General features: G+C 47.7%; 2 protein-coding genes across 5 annotated transcripts in view; one reads left to right on the top strand and one right to left on the bottom strand.

The window, feature by feature from the left end:
- The window catches only part of cdc42bpb (CDC42 binding protein kinase beta (DMPK-like)), a 23,748-nt gene extending 13,561 nt beyond the window's left edge, over window positions 1–10,187 (bottom strand). For 2 of the 3 annotated variants that reach the window (XM_046373555.1, XM_046373556.1), the window contains exons 1-10: window positions 9,458–10,186; window positions 6,566–6,657; window positions 3,459–3,542; window positions 3,222–3,317; window positions 2,965–3,113; window positions 1,683–1,776; window positions 1,335–1,535; window positions 738–986; window positions 326–557; window positions 114–221 (exon numbers count right to left, since the gene is read on the bottom strand). In XM_046373555.1, coding sequence (XP_046229511.1) covers window positions 114–221; window positions 326–557; window positions 738–986; window positions 1,335–1,535; window positions 1,683–1,776; window positions 2,965–3,113; window positions 3,222–3,317; window positions 3,459–3,542; window positions 6,566–6,657; window positions 9,458–9,626 — 1,474 coding nt within the window. In that variant the 5' untranslated portion in view covers window positions 9,627–10,186. Of the gene's footprint in view, window positions 1–113; window positions 222–325; window positions 558–737; window positions 987–1,334; window positions 1,536–1,682; window positions 1,777–2,964; window positions 3,114–3,221; window positions 3,318–3,458; window positions 3,543–6,565; window positions 6,658–9,457 lie in introns of all 3 variants that reach the window. The other variant, XM_046373557.1, reaches the window with a different exon arrangement.
- On the top strand, window positions 5,533–18,087 carry LOC124050763 (photoreceptor outer segment membrane glycoprotein 2-like). 2 transcript variants are annotated; one of them, XM_046373594.1, is made up of 4 exons: window positions 5,533–5,607; window positions 14,129–15,119; window positions 16,874–17,120; window positions 17,771–18,087. In XM_046373594.1, exons 2-4 carry the CDS (start codon window positions 14,539–14,541, stop codon window positions 18,029–18,031), a joined length of 1,089 nt encoding a protein of 362 aa, XP_046229550.1. In that variant the 5' UTR covers window positions 5,533–5,607; window positions 14,129–14,538; the 3' UTR covers window positions 18,032–18,087. The 2 variants fall into 2 exon arrangements, with proteins under 2 accessions (XP_046229550.1, XP_046229549.1); XM_046373593.1 differs by lacking the exon at window positions 5,533–5,607 and adding an exon at window positions 13,327–13,654.

Raw genomic sequence — 18,087 nt, 5'->3', positions numbered from 1 at the left:
CTGCAATACCTCCCTGTGTTTTGCTGACACATTATCTGAGCTGTGACGTGTACTGTTACAACCATAGGTACTTACAGTACTGCTACTACTTCTAGTATTAGAACCACTCTGACCTGCCAGCTTCTTCTTCAGCCGTTCAATCTCCTCATTGAGTTTCTTGATCTCTTTGTCTCGAGTCAGAGTTCCTCCTCGAGCAGGAGCCTGCAGGGCCTGGGTCGACTCTACACAGAGTCAGAGGTCAGAGGTCAGAGGTCAGGGGTACATCCTCTACCTTTCAACGTGATTGGTTGCTTTAATTAAAGCATTTAAAACACATCTGTCTCACCTTGCAGTTTGCGGTTAAGCTCCTGTTTCTCCTGCTCCAGTCGGCGGATCCTCCTCTCAAACGCCTCCACCTCCTGCCCTCCTCCACCCTGCTCCTCCTTCTGCCGGAGGCCGAACCCCGCCCGGCTGACGGAGCTGCTGTCCGCGAAGCAGCTCCCTGTGGTGTATGTGAAGCCCACGAAGGGGAGATGCTGACCAGTGAAACCAGTGTGAGATACTGGAGGGCTGATGTCCTGCAGAACAGGGAGAATCTGTCAGACTGGACGGTCTTCGTTTTCACACTTACACATACAAGCAGGTCAAAAGGTCAACCTGAAGGTCTAGAAAGACCACTCAGACTGGACTCTGATGGGTTCATAATGGGAACACTGGGTCACTGTGACTCTAGCTGGTTTTACAATAGTTGTCCTCACCGGGTTCTTGAGGACGTCGTCGTCTACATCGAAGTTGGAGGTGTCAGTGGGCGAGGACACGTCGGGGATGTAGGGGGCCTCAGTGGACCGGATGTTGTCCCAGTCGATCCCGGTGAAGAATGGGTGGCTCTTGAAGTCTGAGATCCCGTTTAGACCCAGTCGACGTTCCCTCGAGCAGAGCAGACGCTGGATTAGATCTTTGGCGTCCTCGGACACATCGGTCACATGGGAGGGGAACTGGAAACGCTCCTGAGACAACCACAGAAGAAGGAAAACTCTGAAAGGAGGTAACTGACAGCAAAGTCGTGTAAAGAGGACGCAGAGCTAGACAGGCAGAGAGACAGACAGGCAGCAGGATAATGAGTCAGAAATGGAGAGCAGGACAGTCTTCGCCCACCGAGATATGAGTTCAGATTTAGAAAAGAGGAAGTAGGACGCGAGTCTGGAGACAAACAGACCTGGAAACATCAGAGCTGATCAGATCCCTCACAGGCTGAACGACAATCCACTCAGCTGCTTCACTGTTTGCTTATTGCAGCTCAATCTAAAATCTGACAGACGTGTTTTACTGTGAACGAGCTGCACAGACAGACTGACCTCGTGGTTCATGATCTTGCCGTAGGTTTCCACCAAAGACTCGGCATAAAACGGCGTCTCTCCATACAGCATTTCATACATGCAGACCCCCAGAGACCACCAGTCACACTCCGGTCCATAGCGGCCCATCCCGTCCTCCATCGCCTGCAGGATCTCTGGGGAGATGTAGTCCGGAGTGCCCACCGCCACAGAGGACTGCACCTGTACCAGAACCACAGGACAGTCAGAGCTGGACCCAGCTGACCTGAAGAACTCAGCTGAATTAACAGGTTTCTGTTAATTAAAAAAATTGAATTAACAGAAGCCTATATACAACAACTAACTAACTAACAAGCGTGTTTGCGTTACCGTGCCGTCCTCCATCATGCGGAGACAGGACCCGAAGTCGGCCAGGCGGATGTGTCCGTTAACGTCGAGCAAGACGTTGTCTGGTTTAATGTCTCTGCGACACACAAACAAACACATTCAGCTCAGGCAAAATGTCATGTCCACCTCCTGTCTCTCAAACACTCAGAGTTTATGTCTTTCATGAAGGGGTACTTGTTTTGTTTGGAACAATCTGTCTGTGTGGGTAGCGGAGATCTTCCTCTGCTGACAGCAGGAGGATCAGCACCTTGGACAGCACTGTGTTGCTCAGTCCTGACACCTCTGAGAATATAACACACCAAGTGGATGGTTTGCAGGTCGGTCAGGGTGGTTGATTAGCACATATTTTTGGAGGTCAGGCGGTGCAGATTGCCTCTCACAGCAGGCCGGGTGTTCGAAACCCTCGACCTTCACATCCCCCTGAACTCGTGTTCTGTACCAACTGTCAGTCGAGGCGCATTGTCAGGACAAAAACACATACACCCATAAAACACGACATCCATCAGTTTATCCAACAGAGCAAATTTAACAGAATAAACATCAGGTGCTTTAACATTAGTGCTGATGCAGTGTCTGATTGGTCTTGCTCAGAGGGGGCGTGGCACAGAGCGTCACCGCACTCCTGCGGTACTTTTAGACTTCTGGACTAAGTGCAGGTGTGGTACTTGCTGGAAGTGGAGGTGAGCTTGCCTCTGAGGTGGATGTGTGACGTGTGTGTGTGTGTGTGTGTCCAGGTGCTTCCTGTGCTGCGAGCGTGGAGACTTTGTACGAGAGCTCTGGAGAACGGCAGCAGACGCTTTGGGCCGGAGCAGGAGAAACAGTCTAATAAATGAGTCTTACATTCCTCACACACACCAAACGGGCTGAAGCCTGATGGAGGGCAGAGCTATAACTGTGATAACTTCTTCAGCTGTTGTCCTGCCTGACTGACAACCAAGAAGAAGAAAGAGACTAAAGAAGAAACCTGATTCAGGCCTGAGATTCAATGATTACTACCACACAAACCTCTCACTGTGAAGTCATACTGGGAGGAGGCCTGAGGGGAACTGGGCCCAGTTTCAGTTTCTGCACAGGAAGGAAGGCTGAACAGGATATAACTACATTTCCCACCGGACACTGCTGCCAGGAAGAGACCACTTCCTCTGACCTCACAGATAAGAGTGTCATGTGACTCTGGGTTAGGTTACCACAGCAACCAGCTGCTGCCACACCGGCCACCACCAGCCTCTGCGCACACACCGCTGTAACTGGTTCAAAGCAGTACCTGTGGATGTAGTGCTGCTGGTGGATGGAGTGGATGGCGAGCACCATCTCAGCGATGTAGAACTTGGACATGTCTTCAGGAAGACGATCTTCAAACTTACTGAGCAGAGTCAGCAGGTCTCCGCCCACGTAGTAATCCATTACCAGGTACTGCAGGAAGATACATCAAAATAGACAATCAAGTCACCGTCACTCACAGTATTACTTTCTGTACTGGGGAGAAGCAGGACTGAATCCAGTAGTAGTTGTAGTACTAACCAGGTAGTTGTCATCCTGGAAAGCGTAGTGCAGAGTTGTGATCCACTGACTGTCTCCTTTCACCAGGACGTCACGCTCTTCTCTGAAACACGCCGTCTGCACACGACAACAAGCCAACTGGTTAATATTCCAACCTCTACGACTCCACGACTACGTGTTGGGACAAACATGTTGACATCATGACATCCTGATCAAACCTGCAACTGAACCCAAGCCGGTAGCAGGCCCCAGACTTACCTCCGCTCTCTTTAACATTTCCCACTTATTGAGAATCTTCATGGCATAAACTCTCTCTGTGTGCTTCATCTTCACCACGGCAACCTGCGAGAGAGAGGGGCAAGAGACATTAACACTGACAGAGAGAGAGAGAGAGAGAGAGAGAGAGAGAGAGAGGGGGGCGAGAGACATTAACACTGACAGAGAGAGAGAGAGAGAGAGAGAGAGAGAGAGAGAGAGAGGGGCGAGAGACATTAACACTGACAGAGAGAGAGGGGCAAGAGACATTAACACTGACAGAGAGAGAGAGAGAGAGAGAGAGAGAGGGCCAAGAGACATTAACAATGACAGAGAGAGAGAGAGAGAGGGGCGAGAGACATTAACAATGACAGAGAGAGAGAGAGAGAGGGGCGAGAGACATTAACACTGACAGAGAGAGAGGGGCGAGAGACATTAACACTGACAGAGAGAGAGGGGCGAGAGACATTAACACTGACAGAGAGAGAGGGGGGCGAGAGACATTAACACTGACAGAGAGAGAGAGGGGCGAGAGACATTAACACTGACAGAGAGAGAGGGGGGCGAGAGACATTAACACTGACAGAGAGAGAGAGAGAGAGAGAGAGAGAGAGGGCCAAGAGACATTAACACTGACAGAGAGAGAGGGGCAAGAGACATTAACACTGACAGAGAGAGAGGGGGGCGAGAGACATTAACACTGACAGAGAGAGAGAGAGAGAGAGAGAGAGAGAGGGCCAAGAGACATTAACACTGACAGAGAGAGAGAGAGAGAGGGGCGAGAGACATTAACACTGACATAGAGAGAGAGAGAGGGGCAAGAGACATTAACACTGACAGAGAGAGAGAGAGAGAGAGAGAGAGAGGGGCGAGAGACATTAACACTGACAGAGAGAGAGAGAGGGCCAAGAGACATTAACACTGACAGAGAGAGAGGGGCGAGAGACATTAACACTGACAGAGAGAGAGAGAGAGAGAGAGAGAGAGGGGCGAGAGACATTAACACTGACAGAGAGAGAGAGAGGGCCAAGAGACATTAACACTGACAGAGAGAGAGGGGCGAGAGACATTAACACTGACAGAGAGAGAGAGAGAGAGAGAGAGAGAGAGAGAGGGGCGAGAGACATTAACACTGACAGAGAGAGAGAGAGGGCCAAGAGACATTAACACTGACAGAGAGAGAGAGAGAGAGAGAGAGAGAGAGAGGGGCGAGAGACATTAACACTGACAGAGAGAGAGAGAGAGAGAGAGAGAGAGAGAGAGAGGGGCGAGAGACATTAACACTGACAGAGAGAGAGAGCTGCTAGCAAAGGTTTAAGCAACCTGTTAGACTTCTTCTTCTCCTGTCTGCTCCGCCTGCGTGTTAATCTGTGTGTTTGTGAGGACCAGGCAGAGTCCCAGAGTGAGGACTGTCCTCACAAGTACAGTAACACAAATGTCTGTATGTGGTTTTATCCTCAGGCAGTAAGCAGGTGTGGCTCTGACACACCTTTCCTTTGGTATGACAACCATGTACACATGCGCACGAGCACACACAGGCACACACACACATCCCGTCTGCTCCTGCATGTATGTGAAAGTGTACTTGGACAAAATGCTCGTGTGTGTGTGTGTGTGTGTATGCAAAGTGCTCTGCGTTCTCTGTATCAGAGACTGATTGATTATCGTCCAGGCTGATCATCAGGTCTGATATTCTGCACTGTTATGATCATCAGTGGGTTTTGTTCGTCTTGTTTTAGTGAAGCTTCATGAACTCTGCAGAGCTTCTGGCTTTAATTAAAAACATTGTGATCTGACTCACTTTAATAAAACAATAAAAGTCACAGTAAAGTCTAAAAAGAATAAAGATATTATTGGAACATTTGATCTCTTTTTGCTTTTATCATTAGGAAATCAATAAGAACAAACGACTTGAAATGTGACCGAGCTGACTGATCACAGATCAGACTCGAACACATGGACTTTAGTCCAGTGTTATCGGACTGACTGAACCGACGGGAGGCGGAGCCTTGTTAATGACTGACAGGAGGCGGAGCCTTGTTAATGACTGACAGGAGGCGGGGCCTCGTTAATGACTGACAGGAGGCGGGGCCTCGTTAATGACCGACGGGACCTGACAGGCTGTGAGCTGAAACTGCCTGAGGATCATCAGGTGAGGAATCTTTCTTCAGTATACAACTCATCATCTGACACAACAGATTGTCAATTTGAAAAAGGGCAGACACTTTGTACAAAACACCTGGCAGGTGATGAACCATCTGTCTATCGCAGACTAACTTTAACCAATCAGATTATTGATCCTTATGACGCTACCAGCCGAGCCAGAAAAACTCTCAGCGCTGCTCTTTGCTCTCCAGTCGTGATCTTTGTTTTCGATCATCGCTCGGCTGCTGTCACGCCTACATTTGGTCTGTAGCTGCCAGCAGCCCCTCACTGGACTCTGATTGGTCCGACCCACTGAGGTTCAGACACGTACAGATAACATGAAATCAGTCAGCCTGTGAATATTCTCATTCATCCAGGTCATGGTTATCTCAAGGAAATTCAATCGAATGCAACTGGACTTGGACAGATAACTAAGTCCAGTTGCCTTCCAATCAATCACAGCGATACAGTGAGAGTTATCTGCATGTCCATCACTGGGGTTATTTCATGTACACCTGCATTTTCTGTTTCAATAAAGTTTACTGACTCAAAAAAAAGGCTGATCTCCTGTGGGAAGCACAGAGGAAGAAGACAGGAAGCTGTGTGCTATAAACAGGAAATGCAGAGCTACATTCAACTGCAAACGCTTCCTGTAACACCACAGGAAGACAGAGAGCGGTTCTCAGTACGGAGAACCACACGTTCCCTGGGACTCTTTAGATTTCATAGATTTTATCTCAGAAACTTCCCACAGCAGGTGAGAAAACACTCAGACAGAATAAACAGACTGGCCAGACGGTGGCGCTCCAACAACAAACTGAGCAGCACTTCTATGAGAAAAAAGTCTTTTTTATCTCGGATTCTGTCTGTGGGGACAGAGGAGGCGGAGGTGAAGGTGAGGCATGACGAAGAGGATGAGGAGGAGGCGAATAGGGAGGCGCTCAGAGCTCAACAGGAAGTCTTACCTCTCCAAAAGCTCCTCGTCCAATCACCTTCAGCATCTCAAAGTCGTCTTTGCGCAGCCGCATGTCTTTCACAGTGCTGGTAAACGGTTTCACTGAGGACAGACACACACACACACACACAGTTATTATCCTGACCAGTGTGGGACTACTGAAAGCCTATCTTATAGAAACAGGCTGTAAATATGACAGAAAGATCCCTTCTGAATTTCTAAGGTACAGAAACATTCAGGGGGTGTGTGTTAGTTTATTCGGGTGGAGCGGCGAGCGTATTGATGCAGCAGCAGACTGATCAGCAGGATCAATACTGTCTATTCAATCCATCAGGTACACCAAACACACATCACAGAAATCAGGGGACACTAGGACCCTGCAGGCTCTCTGCTCTTCATTCATCTTTTATTTATCTCCCTGTGTTAATCTGGGTCACACACACACACACACACACACACACTGAAGCTACATAATGTAGGTTAAAACATGAAAACACTTCACTGTCAGCTTCAGTGGAAAATTCTGAATGACTCGAGTGTCAGTCGTGTCAGTCGTGTCAGTGTTGATGTCGGAGCACGTCCCAAACTCTTGGCTCGTCAAACGACAGCGATACGTATCGCCAATAAAAAAAAGAGGATCCGCTGTAAAAAACAATCTGCACCAAACAGCCAATCACATCGCAGGATGTACGAGTGGCCCATAACGTGAGCGTTTAGACTGACAAGCAGCCACAGACTCACCTGGCTGCACTGGAATCAGTCGATCTGTTAGAAAGACACAATAAAGACGGATGGACACAACAAATCCACAAGTACTGACACCCATGACCGATCGATCGATCGAATGATCACTTAGCTGATCGAAAGGAGTTGCCAACCACTCTGATGATCAATGAATCCTCTCAGTCAAACATCTGCTGCTTCCAGCTTCTCATGTGTCAGGATCTGCTCTTTCTGTCATGTTTGAAAGACTTTTTCAACAACAATGTGGTGAATTTACTGAGTTATTGATTAATGTCACCGCGCTGTCATCACGCTGTCACCGCGCTGTCACCGCGCCCACGTGACAAGTGCCGTCCGGACTCTAAACAGGAAACTGGGTCCAGAGTTTCAGCTTGGACTGTTAAAACTAGTGAAGACTTAAGTGATGAGTAAATGTGTTGCTAGGAAACATCTGCAGCTCCGGCCAATCAAGAGCAATAAACAACGTAAACAGGAAGTCACCGCTCACACTGCAGAGGAAGCAGGTGGAAAATGATGGATTTTTCTGAGCGTCACAACCCCCACGAACCGACTCCTTTCACCGTCACAATTCGATTCATTCGGTCCGATAACATTTGAAACCAAACAGGAAGTCAGCCGCTCGGCGGCGCGCAGAGCGGACCAGCGAACTCTGTGCTCATGTCACCGACACTCTGACTGTGACTCACATCGTGTCTGTGTGTCAGTCACTGCAGCGACACGGCCGTCCTGTCAGGAGACACTCTGTCCTCTTAAAGACAGCTCCGAGTCCACAGCCTCACTGTGAGTCCTCATCGGTCACGCAGCAGTCGGCTGCAGACACGTCTGACGCTGTGTGACGGACACACACACACACACACACACACTTTTATTTTTAATTTGCGTGTTTTAAAAAATAAATAAAATGAAATTTCCTTTCAGTTTTTCTGAATTTTTGCTGTTACCCAGGACTCGTTAAGTCCCTGTTTAACTCTTCCTGTACTTATGAGTCCAACGAGAGACGAGCAGAGACATCAGCCACCGTCCCCGCCTCCGAGCGCCGCGTCTCGCTCTTTTACCTCGTTTCTAGTGCAGCCGAGGCGACGTCTGTTTCCTGCCTATACTGATTTGGACAACGGTTACCGTGGCAACAGCAGACTCTTCAAAGCATTTGGGTCAGTCCTAATCTGATGATGCGACTGACTTTCAAATCAATGACTTTCAAACTGACATTACAAACCAAATGGCTTTGGTGCCATGTGATCAGACATGTTGAACACACACAGAAGGACGTGGACTCCTGGACTTCAGGCTGGTTATTTATAAAAACCTGTAAGACGGAGGGATGTGGGTCAGGAAGAGACGGAGCTCAAACCATCAGTCATCATCGTCAGGAAATGAATCGCAAAATATTTCACTCATCAGCGTGTCTGTCAGGATGTGTCAGACTCAGCAGGTCAATACATCGATCAATCAACTTCAGCAGAATATCAAACAGCTGCTGAAATCAGGCCAGACCAAACCAGGACACAGCGTTCTTAACAGGAACAGGCTGAACCAGGACTGAGTGGGCCAAAGTGGGACATCTCAAAACCAACCCCACAACTGCTGAAGAACACCTGGAGCACCCACCTGGAGACCCCTGAACCCTTCTGGGACACCAGAAGGATCTCTCAAGGATCCCTAAAACCCAACCTGGAAACCTATTTTAAGTCCAATGGAAATACAACTTCAAGCCCTAAAATCAGAACATGGATCCTTTACTCTGTGTCTTCCTGATGCCCTCTTAAACTCAGGATTCATAATAATCAAATCAAGGACCCTGGAACGTCACAGAAACTGGAGACCTCCCTTCAGCCCTCAAAACCTCTCAAGGACCCCTTGAATCTTCTTCAAACTCACCCAAGGACTCTGGAACCTTCCTGAAACTTCTCTCAAGAAGCCTTGAACCTCCCTGGAGACCCTCTGAATCTATGTCAAGGTCTCTCAAGAACCTGTGAACCTTTCTGAAACTTCCTGGAACCTCCGGAGGACCCCCGAAGGACCCCCTGAAGCCCACCTGACCCTCCCTGGAGGCCCAGCAGCGAGCCCTTTTCACGGGACCTTCTGCGGTGTGTTTTGGGGGGCGTCGACAGTGAATCAAGGTCCGGGACCAGGACCAGGACCGGGTTTAGACTCTTACCCCACTCCAGGAAGTCGTTGACGTGCTTCTCCCTCTTCAGCGGGGAGTGGGAGCACTCGGTGTAGAAGCAGAGCAGCAGGTCGAGCAGCGCCTCCACACTCAGACAACCCGCCTCCTTCTGCTCCAGCAGCAGCTCCTCCAGCCGCTTCAGACGGATCTGAGCAGACATCCTGACCCGGGACAGTCACCCGCCGCTCCCGATGAGAAACCGACAGCAACTCCGCAGCACAGTCTGAGTGCAACCCGCCGCCCAGGCTCCGCTTCCTGCCGAGTCCAGCCGAGCTCAGCCTGCTAACTGCAGCTAGCTCGTTAGCTCCGGGAAAACATTCCCGACATTTTGAGCAGTCTGGGTGTCGGTGTGTCTCCGCCGGTTACCGTCGGTCCGTCGTGTTGAGAGCCGTTCAGCCTGCAGGCCTGCGTCTGTCCGTCCTCCGCATCGGTTTTAATCCCGGTAAATCTGGACTTTCCCCTCAGAAATCGGGATGTCGGTCAGACCGTCGACTCACTCAGGTTGGCCGCCGCTGCTCCATGTCCTAGGCTCGGTGTATCAGCTCGGTAACATGTCCGGGAGCTCCGGGACAGACTCGGGTTTAGTAACAATAACCGTTCAGACCGTGTGGGAGGGAGCTGGAGGATTACGGAGGGTTTTTGGGGAGTTTTAGGCTGGCTGCCGGTGTGGCTGGTCAGTGGGAATATGGCTGAATCCCGATCGGATCATCCAGAGCAAGCTGCAGACAGTAAAACACACTTCCTGTCATTCAGCGTTTCACAATAAAACACACGTTTGTCCAGTTTCTCTTGAGGATTTACATTTGATTAGACAGATGCTTAACAGATGCAGGCCACATTTCATCCAAAATTGCACAACTAGGATGAGTATTTCCATAGTGAATCGTTAATTGTTTGGTTAAATAACTGTTTTGACACTCATTTAAGTTTTGGCTTTTCTGTTTTTCTCTGTTTCCGACCATAAACACAATATTTTTTAGGTATTTAATGTTGTTCGAGCAAAACAAGACTTTTGAATATGTGAACAAAGAGTTTTTCATTGTGTATAGTCCAAACAATTGATTAAAAATAATTAGCAGATCGGTTGATGGAGGAAATGAATGATAATGAAAAATAATGGTGGCGCAGTGGTTAGCTCTGTCGCCTCATAGCAAGAGGGTTCCAGGTTCGAATCCCGGTCTGGGCCCTTCTATGTGGAGTTTGCATGTTCTCCCTGTGCCTGCGTGGGTTTTCTCTGGGTTCTCCGGCTTCCTCCCACAATACCAAAAACATGCACATTAGGTTAACTGGCTGCTCTACATTGCCCCCTAGGTGTGAGTGGTTGTATGTTTTTGTGTGTTCATAAAGGTTTTCTGTTTAAGGAATATCAGATAAATATTATATTTAAAGCAAATATAATATTTGTTACATAATGTTATGTAATAAAAAAATCAAGCCATGGTTTACAATTGAGCAATTTTTAAAACATTTTTAAATATTCGATAACGATTGGACAAACTTTCTCACTTTTGTGTCACCAAAGTTTTAGCAAATTTGACAATAACAAAGCAAAATCTAAACAGTTTGAGAAATAAACTCATTAAAAGGAAACATTTAAAGGGCACAAAGTGTTAAGAATATCTTCTGTATTTATACCTACTGTGTAATATTTCAGTCTGCAGCAATATGAAGCTGTCCATTTTTAGCTGGTTTGTAGTGTTTAACTTTGAATCATCAGTCTGTCTGCTGTTTAGTGTCCAGTCGTTTGAACATCTGCGGCTCCTGAAAACAAACCCCTCAGGTGTTTTATTTTGAAAGATAGTATCGCAATACCGGAAGTCGGTCGCTGCCTCTTTGTAATGGCTTGACTCACCTGTCTATCCCTCCCTGAGGAACACGGTGACCCCGCCTTCCTGCACCGGAAAAGCTCCGGATACATGACGTCATGCCGTGATTGACAGGAGCCTGGGGCGACTGGTACGTCCCACCCGCGAGAGGACACACCGGGTCTGACATCATCGGTGTGACACCATAACAGAAAACTGGTCTGATGACTGATTTGTTTCAGTTGAATGACTGAAACAACAAGGAGAATTTTGGTGTCCAGCAGTGTGAGGACTCATTCTGTCAGATCCAGTCCTGGAATTCCAGTCCTGGAATCTCAGCTTGTGTTTTAATTTACATAAACACATCCTGACACAAAACATCAACAGTGCTGATCTCACTGCTCCTCTGGATCGTCACTGTCTGCCTGTCCTCCTGAGTGACTTTTAAAGCAGGAAGCTGTGGAAATGGGGACATGTCTCTCATGTCTCTTTGCTGACATCCAGTGGCTGATGCTGAAATAAAAACTTCTGCTTTGAGGAAATGATCGCCATGAAGTCACCTTCCGTTTATGAGAACCAGAGTGAAGAAAAAGTCTTGATATCTCTCATTAAGTTTGATTGTTAATAAGACGTCTATATGACTCATCAGTTCCTGATTGGTCACATTATAAATCAGGAATTTTTATATTTTATCTGTATGTATTCAAAATATAATTCTGGGTAACCTGAAAATAAGTTTCTTAAATTTACTAACTGAAATATAAGGTTCAGATCTGGTGTGTTCAGTTCTGTGCTGGTTTTGCTGGCCTCCCTAAAAATCTGATGAGAGACTTCAGCTCCTTCAGACTGCAGCAGAACCGAGAGGAGAGATCACATCAGTCCGGTCTGAGCTTCTTAGACGTGATTTTCAGGTCCTCCGCCTGAACAGACTCAGACCAAAGCACACGACTGAGCATCGTGTGCTGAATGTTTTCTAAAGCTCAAACCTGCTGTGACTCTCCAGACAGACTGAAACTCTCACTGAGGCTCCACTAATGTTTACATTTGGGTTGTTTGATCCAGCAGTTTTCTACAGCTCTGATTCAGTTCAGAGTATACCGTGTGTGTATTATTCATTAACACACACACAAAACTGAATTTGAAACAGATTAAATGTTCATGATTGAACCAACACAAACACCAGCCAAACAACACAGGAGCCACTAAACATCTTCAAATGACCGGTGAGCTTTGACTGATTATAATATTAAGAATTATGTTTGCATTCATTTGTAACAACCAAAAACTAGCTGTTTGTTGCCTCAGAAGGGGCCTCACATGTCTCAGAGAAGAAGAAGAAGAAGAATCAGCTTTATTGACAGTATATATATTTTTACATACACACACTGAATTCGTCTTCTGCATTTATCCCATCCTTAGTTGAACACACACATGCAACACCTGGCAAATTACATGCAGTGAAACACACACAGGAGCAGTGGGCAGCATCAAGCGCCCGGGGAGCATATTGGGGGGTTAAGTGCCTTGCTCAAGGGCACATCAGCCGGCTAATGGGGGGGGGAGCGTTTTATCGCATTAATCACTCCACCACACGCAAATTTTTCCTGCCCGTCCGGTGGGGGAATCGAACCGGTGACCCTCCGATCACAACCGCTTCTCCAACCTCCAGGCCACGGCTGCCCCAGAGAGGTGCTTCTCTGCTGGAGTCTACCATGTCGCACCTCCACCTTTCCTTCCACAAGCCCAGATCAGACAAACCAAACACGAGCTCTGGAGAAGGACTTTAGTGTTAGAGCAGAAACAAAGAGTGTTCAGCTGATTACAGTCTACAGTCTCACCACTTGATGTCACTGGATCCTGCTAACTGGACCTTGAAGTGCTTTGTGGGTGCATCTCAAAGTCAAACAGATGAATTTCGAGGAGGCTACGTCATCGAGTGACGCCAAAGGACGATGTCCAACATGGACACGAATGACAGCATCGCAGGCGGCACAATGTGCATTACAGGCAGGGCCTTCTCCGTGACGCACACTTCCTTCCCTCTTCCAGTCTTGCCGATCATCTGTAGGGCCCAACATGAAGGACGACAGATAGCTCATCAGGGCGTAAGATATGTGGACACGCTGTAATGGACTTGTAGCTTCCTGCTGATGGTCCAGCTGGTGAATGGGGGGGTTTGAGATTTCTCAGCTTATTAGAAGGCTGATTAGCTGTAAGGAGATTAGACATGTCGCTTAACAGGCGCCTCAACACTGTTTTTCTTAGCCACAATATTCGCTTCACTCTTGTGAAACTGTGGCAGAACCCACCTGCTCGTGGATGATAGAAAGTTGGAGGGACGACAGACAAGCAGCTGGATCTCTGACGGCTTTAGGACAACAAGGTAAGATTCTGTCCTGATCTTCCAGTGTTGTGTGGGCAGGTTGATGGAGGCAGCTACGACCGCCAGTTTGTCTCGGCTTCTTGACATTTTTGTTGAATACTCGAGAGTTTTCAAAACGAGACTGAATTACCGATCGATGACTCGTTACCATGACTACTACAAATCACAGACAACAGATGACGTGTACAGACTGAATGTGAAGTCTTGGTTCAGCGGTTGGTTAAGTGCAGCGAGATCGCAATATTTCTCTGTGAAAGTTACTGATCGCTCTGTCTATGACCTGAATGACTCATAAAATGTGGCAGAGTGGTAGGTCGCCCCAGTAGAATATCTCTGACCGAACTCAAACGGATTCTGATCTAACAGAACAGGTTCTGACAGACTTCCCGTACACTCAGACAGTATGATCAGTTGATCGGGTTCACTTTAGTTTCATCAGTTTTGCTAAACTTTGACCTTCTTGCTTCCCTGCAGTGCTCATATCCTGGTTGTGTCTCGGAGATGTGGACTGCAGTCAAGAGCACCAAGAATACCTCGCTAAGCTCCTTATGATGCTGTACAGAGAGCAGCCGGTGGCCTTCTCGCTCATCTCTCCTCCAGCTTTCCTTTGAAGAGAGACCCACTCTGAACACCGAATCCTGACCCCTGACCTCTCAGACCCCTGCTGACTGAGGCCTACGACTGTATGAGCAACTGGCAATGTGGCCCACTGGTTCATTAGAACTGGATTTGAAACCGAGTTTGGCTTTATGAGTGAGTGCCAGGAACTTCAGATTATGGGTAGCACCTGGGGGTTCTAAGGGGTACAGTGCGGTAAGAACTCCCGTTTTCAACCATGTTTGCGGCCGCTTGGACGTGACACACGTAAGAACCATAGCGCTGACATGGCAGTCGGTAAGGTAACCTTCACTAAGGTGGAGAGAGAAAAGCTAGCGGAGGTCCTCTGCCTGCTCAACTGGATCTCCGTGCTGACAGGGGCCATCCTCTTCGGCCTGGGTTTATTCCTCAAAATCGAGATTCAGAAATGGCAGGAAGTGATGTCAGACCAGGGAATCCTCTACGTACCATATACACTGATTACCACAGGCCTGGCAGCCTGCTGCATCAACTTCTTGGGTGGAAAGATCTGCCTGGACTGCACGGACACCAACAAGTTCCTGCGCTGGAAGCTGGTGATGATGCCGTATGTCATCTGCACTTTCTTTTTCACCTCTTGCGTCCTGGCGGGGGCGCTCATGTGCTATAACATCCGTAGTCAGCTGGAGGAGTCGCTGTTCCTGGGCTTAAAGAATGCCATGTGGTACTACAAAGACACGGACACACCGGGCCGCTGCTACCTGAAGAGGACTCTGGACTTGCTGCAGATCCAGTTCCAGTGCTGTGGGAACACTGGACACCGAGACTGGTTCCAGGTTCAGTGGATCAGCAAGCGCTACCTGGACATGACCAGCAGCAGCGTGGTGGAGTAAGTGGAGCCAGATCTGCTGGGATTCACCGGAGCCTTTTGGAATCTCATTTGGATTTGAGAGGATCCTTGTTGATCCCAGTAAGCCCGCTGGATTCAAGCAGATTCTTTCTGTGTTGAGTAGATTCCAACAGTTTCTAGTGGATCCTGGAGAATACTCAAGTTCTACATTGTTGGGCAGTTTCCTTGGAATCTGGTGGATTCTGTCAGAACCAAATAAATTCCAAAGCGTCCAAAATTGCATACTCTTTCAGAGTACAAACAGGATGTCAGTGCGGCGCTTCAGGCACAGCTCAACTGATGTTGAAGTGGGTTTCAGCGCTTTGTCTAAGATTGTTGAAGTCGGTTCTCAATCTTCCGGTTCCTGGTAGTTGAAGCGCTAGAAGCGAAGGCAACCGGATATCTTTAGGTTGTTGAAGACGTTTCGCCTCTCGTCCGAAAGAAGCCTTGTGTACTGACAGTACTGACATGAATGAAGGACGCCCCCTAAAGATATCCAGTTGCCTTTGCTTCTAGCACTTCGGTCTACCAGTCTACCAGACTCCAGTACATTTGACAAAGGTCATACAAAATTCAGCAGGTGTGTTCATACTGTCAGGACACAAGTCAGTGGAAAGGTATGAGTGAATGTGAGAATATGAAGGTGTGTTCAGCTTATGAATCAACTGTATGAATCCACCTAATGAATACACAAACAGCAACATGAACGCAGCTGATAGTTACAGCTCATGTCTGTTGACTGAAATTCAGGTAAACTGATCTTAAAATGTGCATCCTGTTCAATCTGAAAGCATCTTTATGGATTCTAGTAGATCTTAGCGAACTCTAGTGGATTCCACTGTGACCTGAAAACAGTCTGAATGACTCTACACCCCAAAAGAACAACTAAATTATAGAGGAACCCAGTTGTTGTTTTGGGTTTTTGCATAAGAGCCCTGGGTGACACAGGTGTCATGCACCTTTAAATGAGGAAAAACTTTACTATAAACACCCAGTGTAACATATATGTAACATTACAGATGTTGGACACAAGGGGGCACTTTTTCCAAAACAACTTCACAAATGTGTTACCTGTGGTCCATTTGATCTGTTTTATATATATATTTATATGTAACGCCCTTTGAGACAAACTGCTCAAAACTGTCTTGTCTTGTCTTATATCCCCCATAATTTTTCTGGGTCTGGGTTCTCATCTCCAATGAGACCTCCCTCCTGGATCTTTGCCAGGGGATCTATTTGGATTCCAGTGAGTCCGTTTAGAATCCATTGTGCAAAAACTGTTTCTACTGGACTGAATAGCAGTCTACTGGATCCAACTGGATTGCAGTGGATTCTGGTGGATACCTACCTGGAAGTGAAAGTGTACCAGGTATCAGAACATTGAATTCAGCACTACTGGTCTGACAGTAAACAGAATGTTTTCAGATTGAGGCCATTGGTCCTCTGCAGTTAAAGCTGGAAGCTACTGGGGTCAGATGTCACTGGATTAACGAGGCTTAACCAGCAGGGTTCGACTCAGGTTCAGCAGTCTTAATATAACCTGTCTGCGGCATTTGTAGACAATCTGTTTGACTGTGTACAACAACAAAGTGAGCTTTTAAACACTGCAGCAATAACCTCAGCTCATCCTTTTTATATTTATCTGAGAGAGAAGGAACGAGCACAGAGCATGAGTCTCAGGGTTTGCAGTACTTTGTCACTGTAGCAGTATTAGGAGAGGTAGCAGCCATTAACCGCCTGCTTCTCCCCTGCAGCCGCCTGAGGAGTAACGTCGATGGGAAGTACCTGACGGACGGCGTTCCCTTCAGCTGCTGCAGCACCTTCTCCCCTCGGCCCTGCATACAGCAGCAGCTCAGCAACAGCTCGGCCCACTTCAACTACGACCAGCAGAGCCAGCAGCTGAACCTGTGGAGGAGAGGCTGTCGACAGGCCCTCATGGACCACTACACCAGCATCATGCAGTCCATTGGCCTCACTGTGCTCCTCATCTGGCTGTTTGAGGTACTGCAGCAAGTTTCACAAGCTCTCTCAGTGTTGAGTCTATCAAAGAAACAAAACAAGCTCACAAAATGTCCAGAGAGGAAATATTCTGACGCCTGTTTTGCTTATTAAACAGAAAAATACAACCATACACCTTCTGAACTCAAGCTAACTCAAGAGTTAAGATGAGCTGATGTGCCCTGTTAACTCGTAAAACACACTTCATTCAAATGAAACAAAAACAATTTAAAAAATGAAAATAAATGACCACAACCATCTTGGTTTGTCTTTCCACGATCACCTCTGGTTTGGTTTTTGCCCCCTGTTGACTACTGACTCTGTTCTCTGCTGGTCCTGGAGACTGTGTCCCAGTCTGGTGTCTGGCTGTGCTCACTGGGAGGCTGCTGAGCCCAGTTAACACCAGCACCTCCTTTATGTTCGGTGCTGCTTTGCGTCTTTGATAAACCCAACAGTGAAGACTAACTGCCGGTTGGACTAACTGCTAGTTTTGAGTAAACTCAAGCTGTCATTTTCTTTACTCTGTGGCTCAACAGGTGAATCAGATCTCCAACCTGACATTACTCAAAATAATAAAATTAAATTATTGTAAACCCATACTGTGACTGGTTCCACACTGCATTAAAGACACCATGTCTTTCTTCTTCCATCAGCTGCTGGTTCTGACAGGAGTCCGGTACCTGCAGACAGCCATGGAGAACGTTCTCCGTCTGGGTGATCCAGACTCAGAGTCCGACGGCTGGATTCTGGAGAACAGCCTGGCTGAAACAGCCTGGTCCAACTTCAATATCATCAAGAACCTGGGGAAGTGTTACCAGGTTGATGACGACCCCAACATCAATGTCCCAACCTTCAGAGCTGAGCAGGAGGTTCTATCCCAGCAGGTCCCTGTGACCAGCGAGCCTCCAGCCTGAGGAGTCAAGGACCCCTGAAAGACCCCGATGAGCTGCAACATGCCGGGTTCAAAACA

Source organism: Scatophagus argus, chromosome 19 (assembly GCF_020382885.2).
Source record: "Scatophagus argus isolate fScaArg1 chromosome 19, fScaArg1.pri, whole genome shotgun sequence".
In the NCBI taxonomy this organism is placed as follows: domain Eukaryota; kingdom Metazoa; phylum Chordata; class Actinopteri; family Scatophagidae; genus Scatophagus; species Scatophagus argus.
This window is presented reverse-complemented; position numbering and strand designations above follow the sequence as displayed.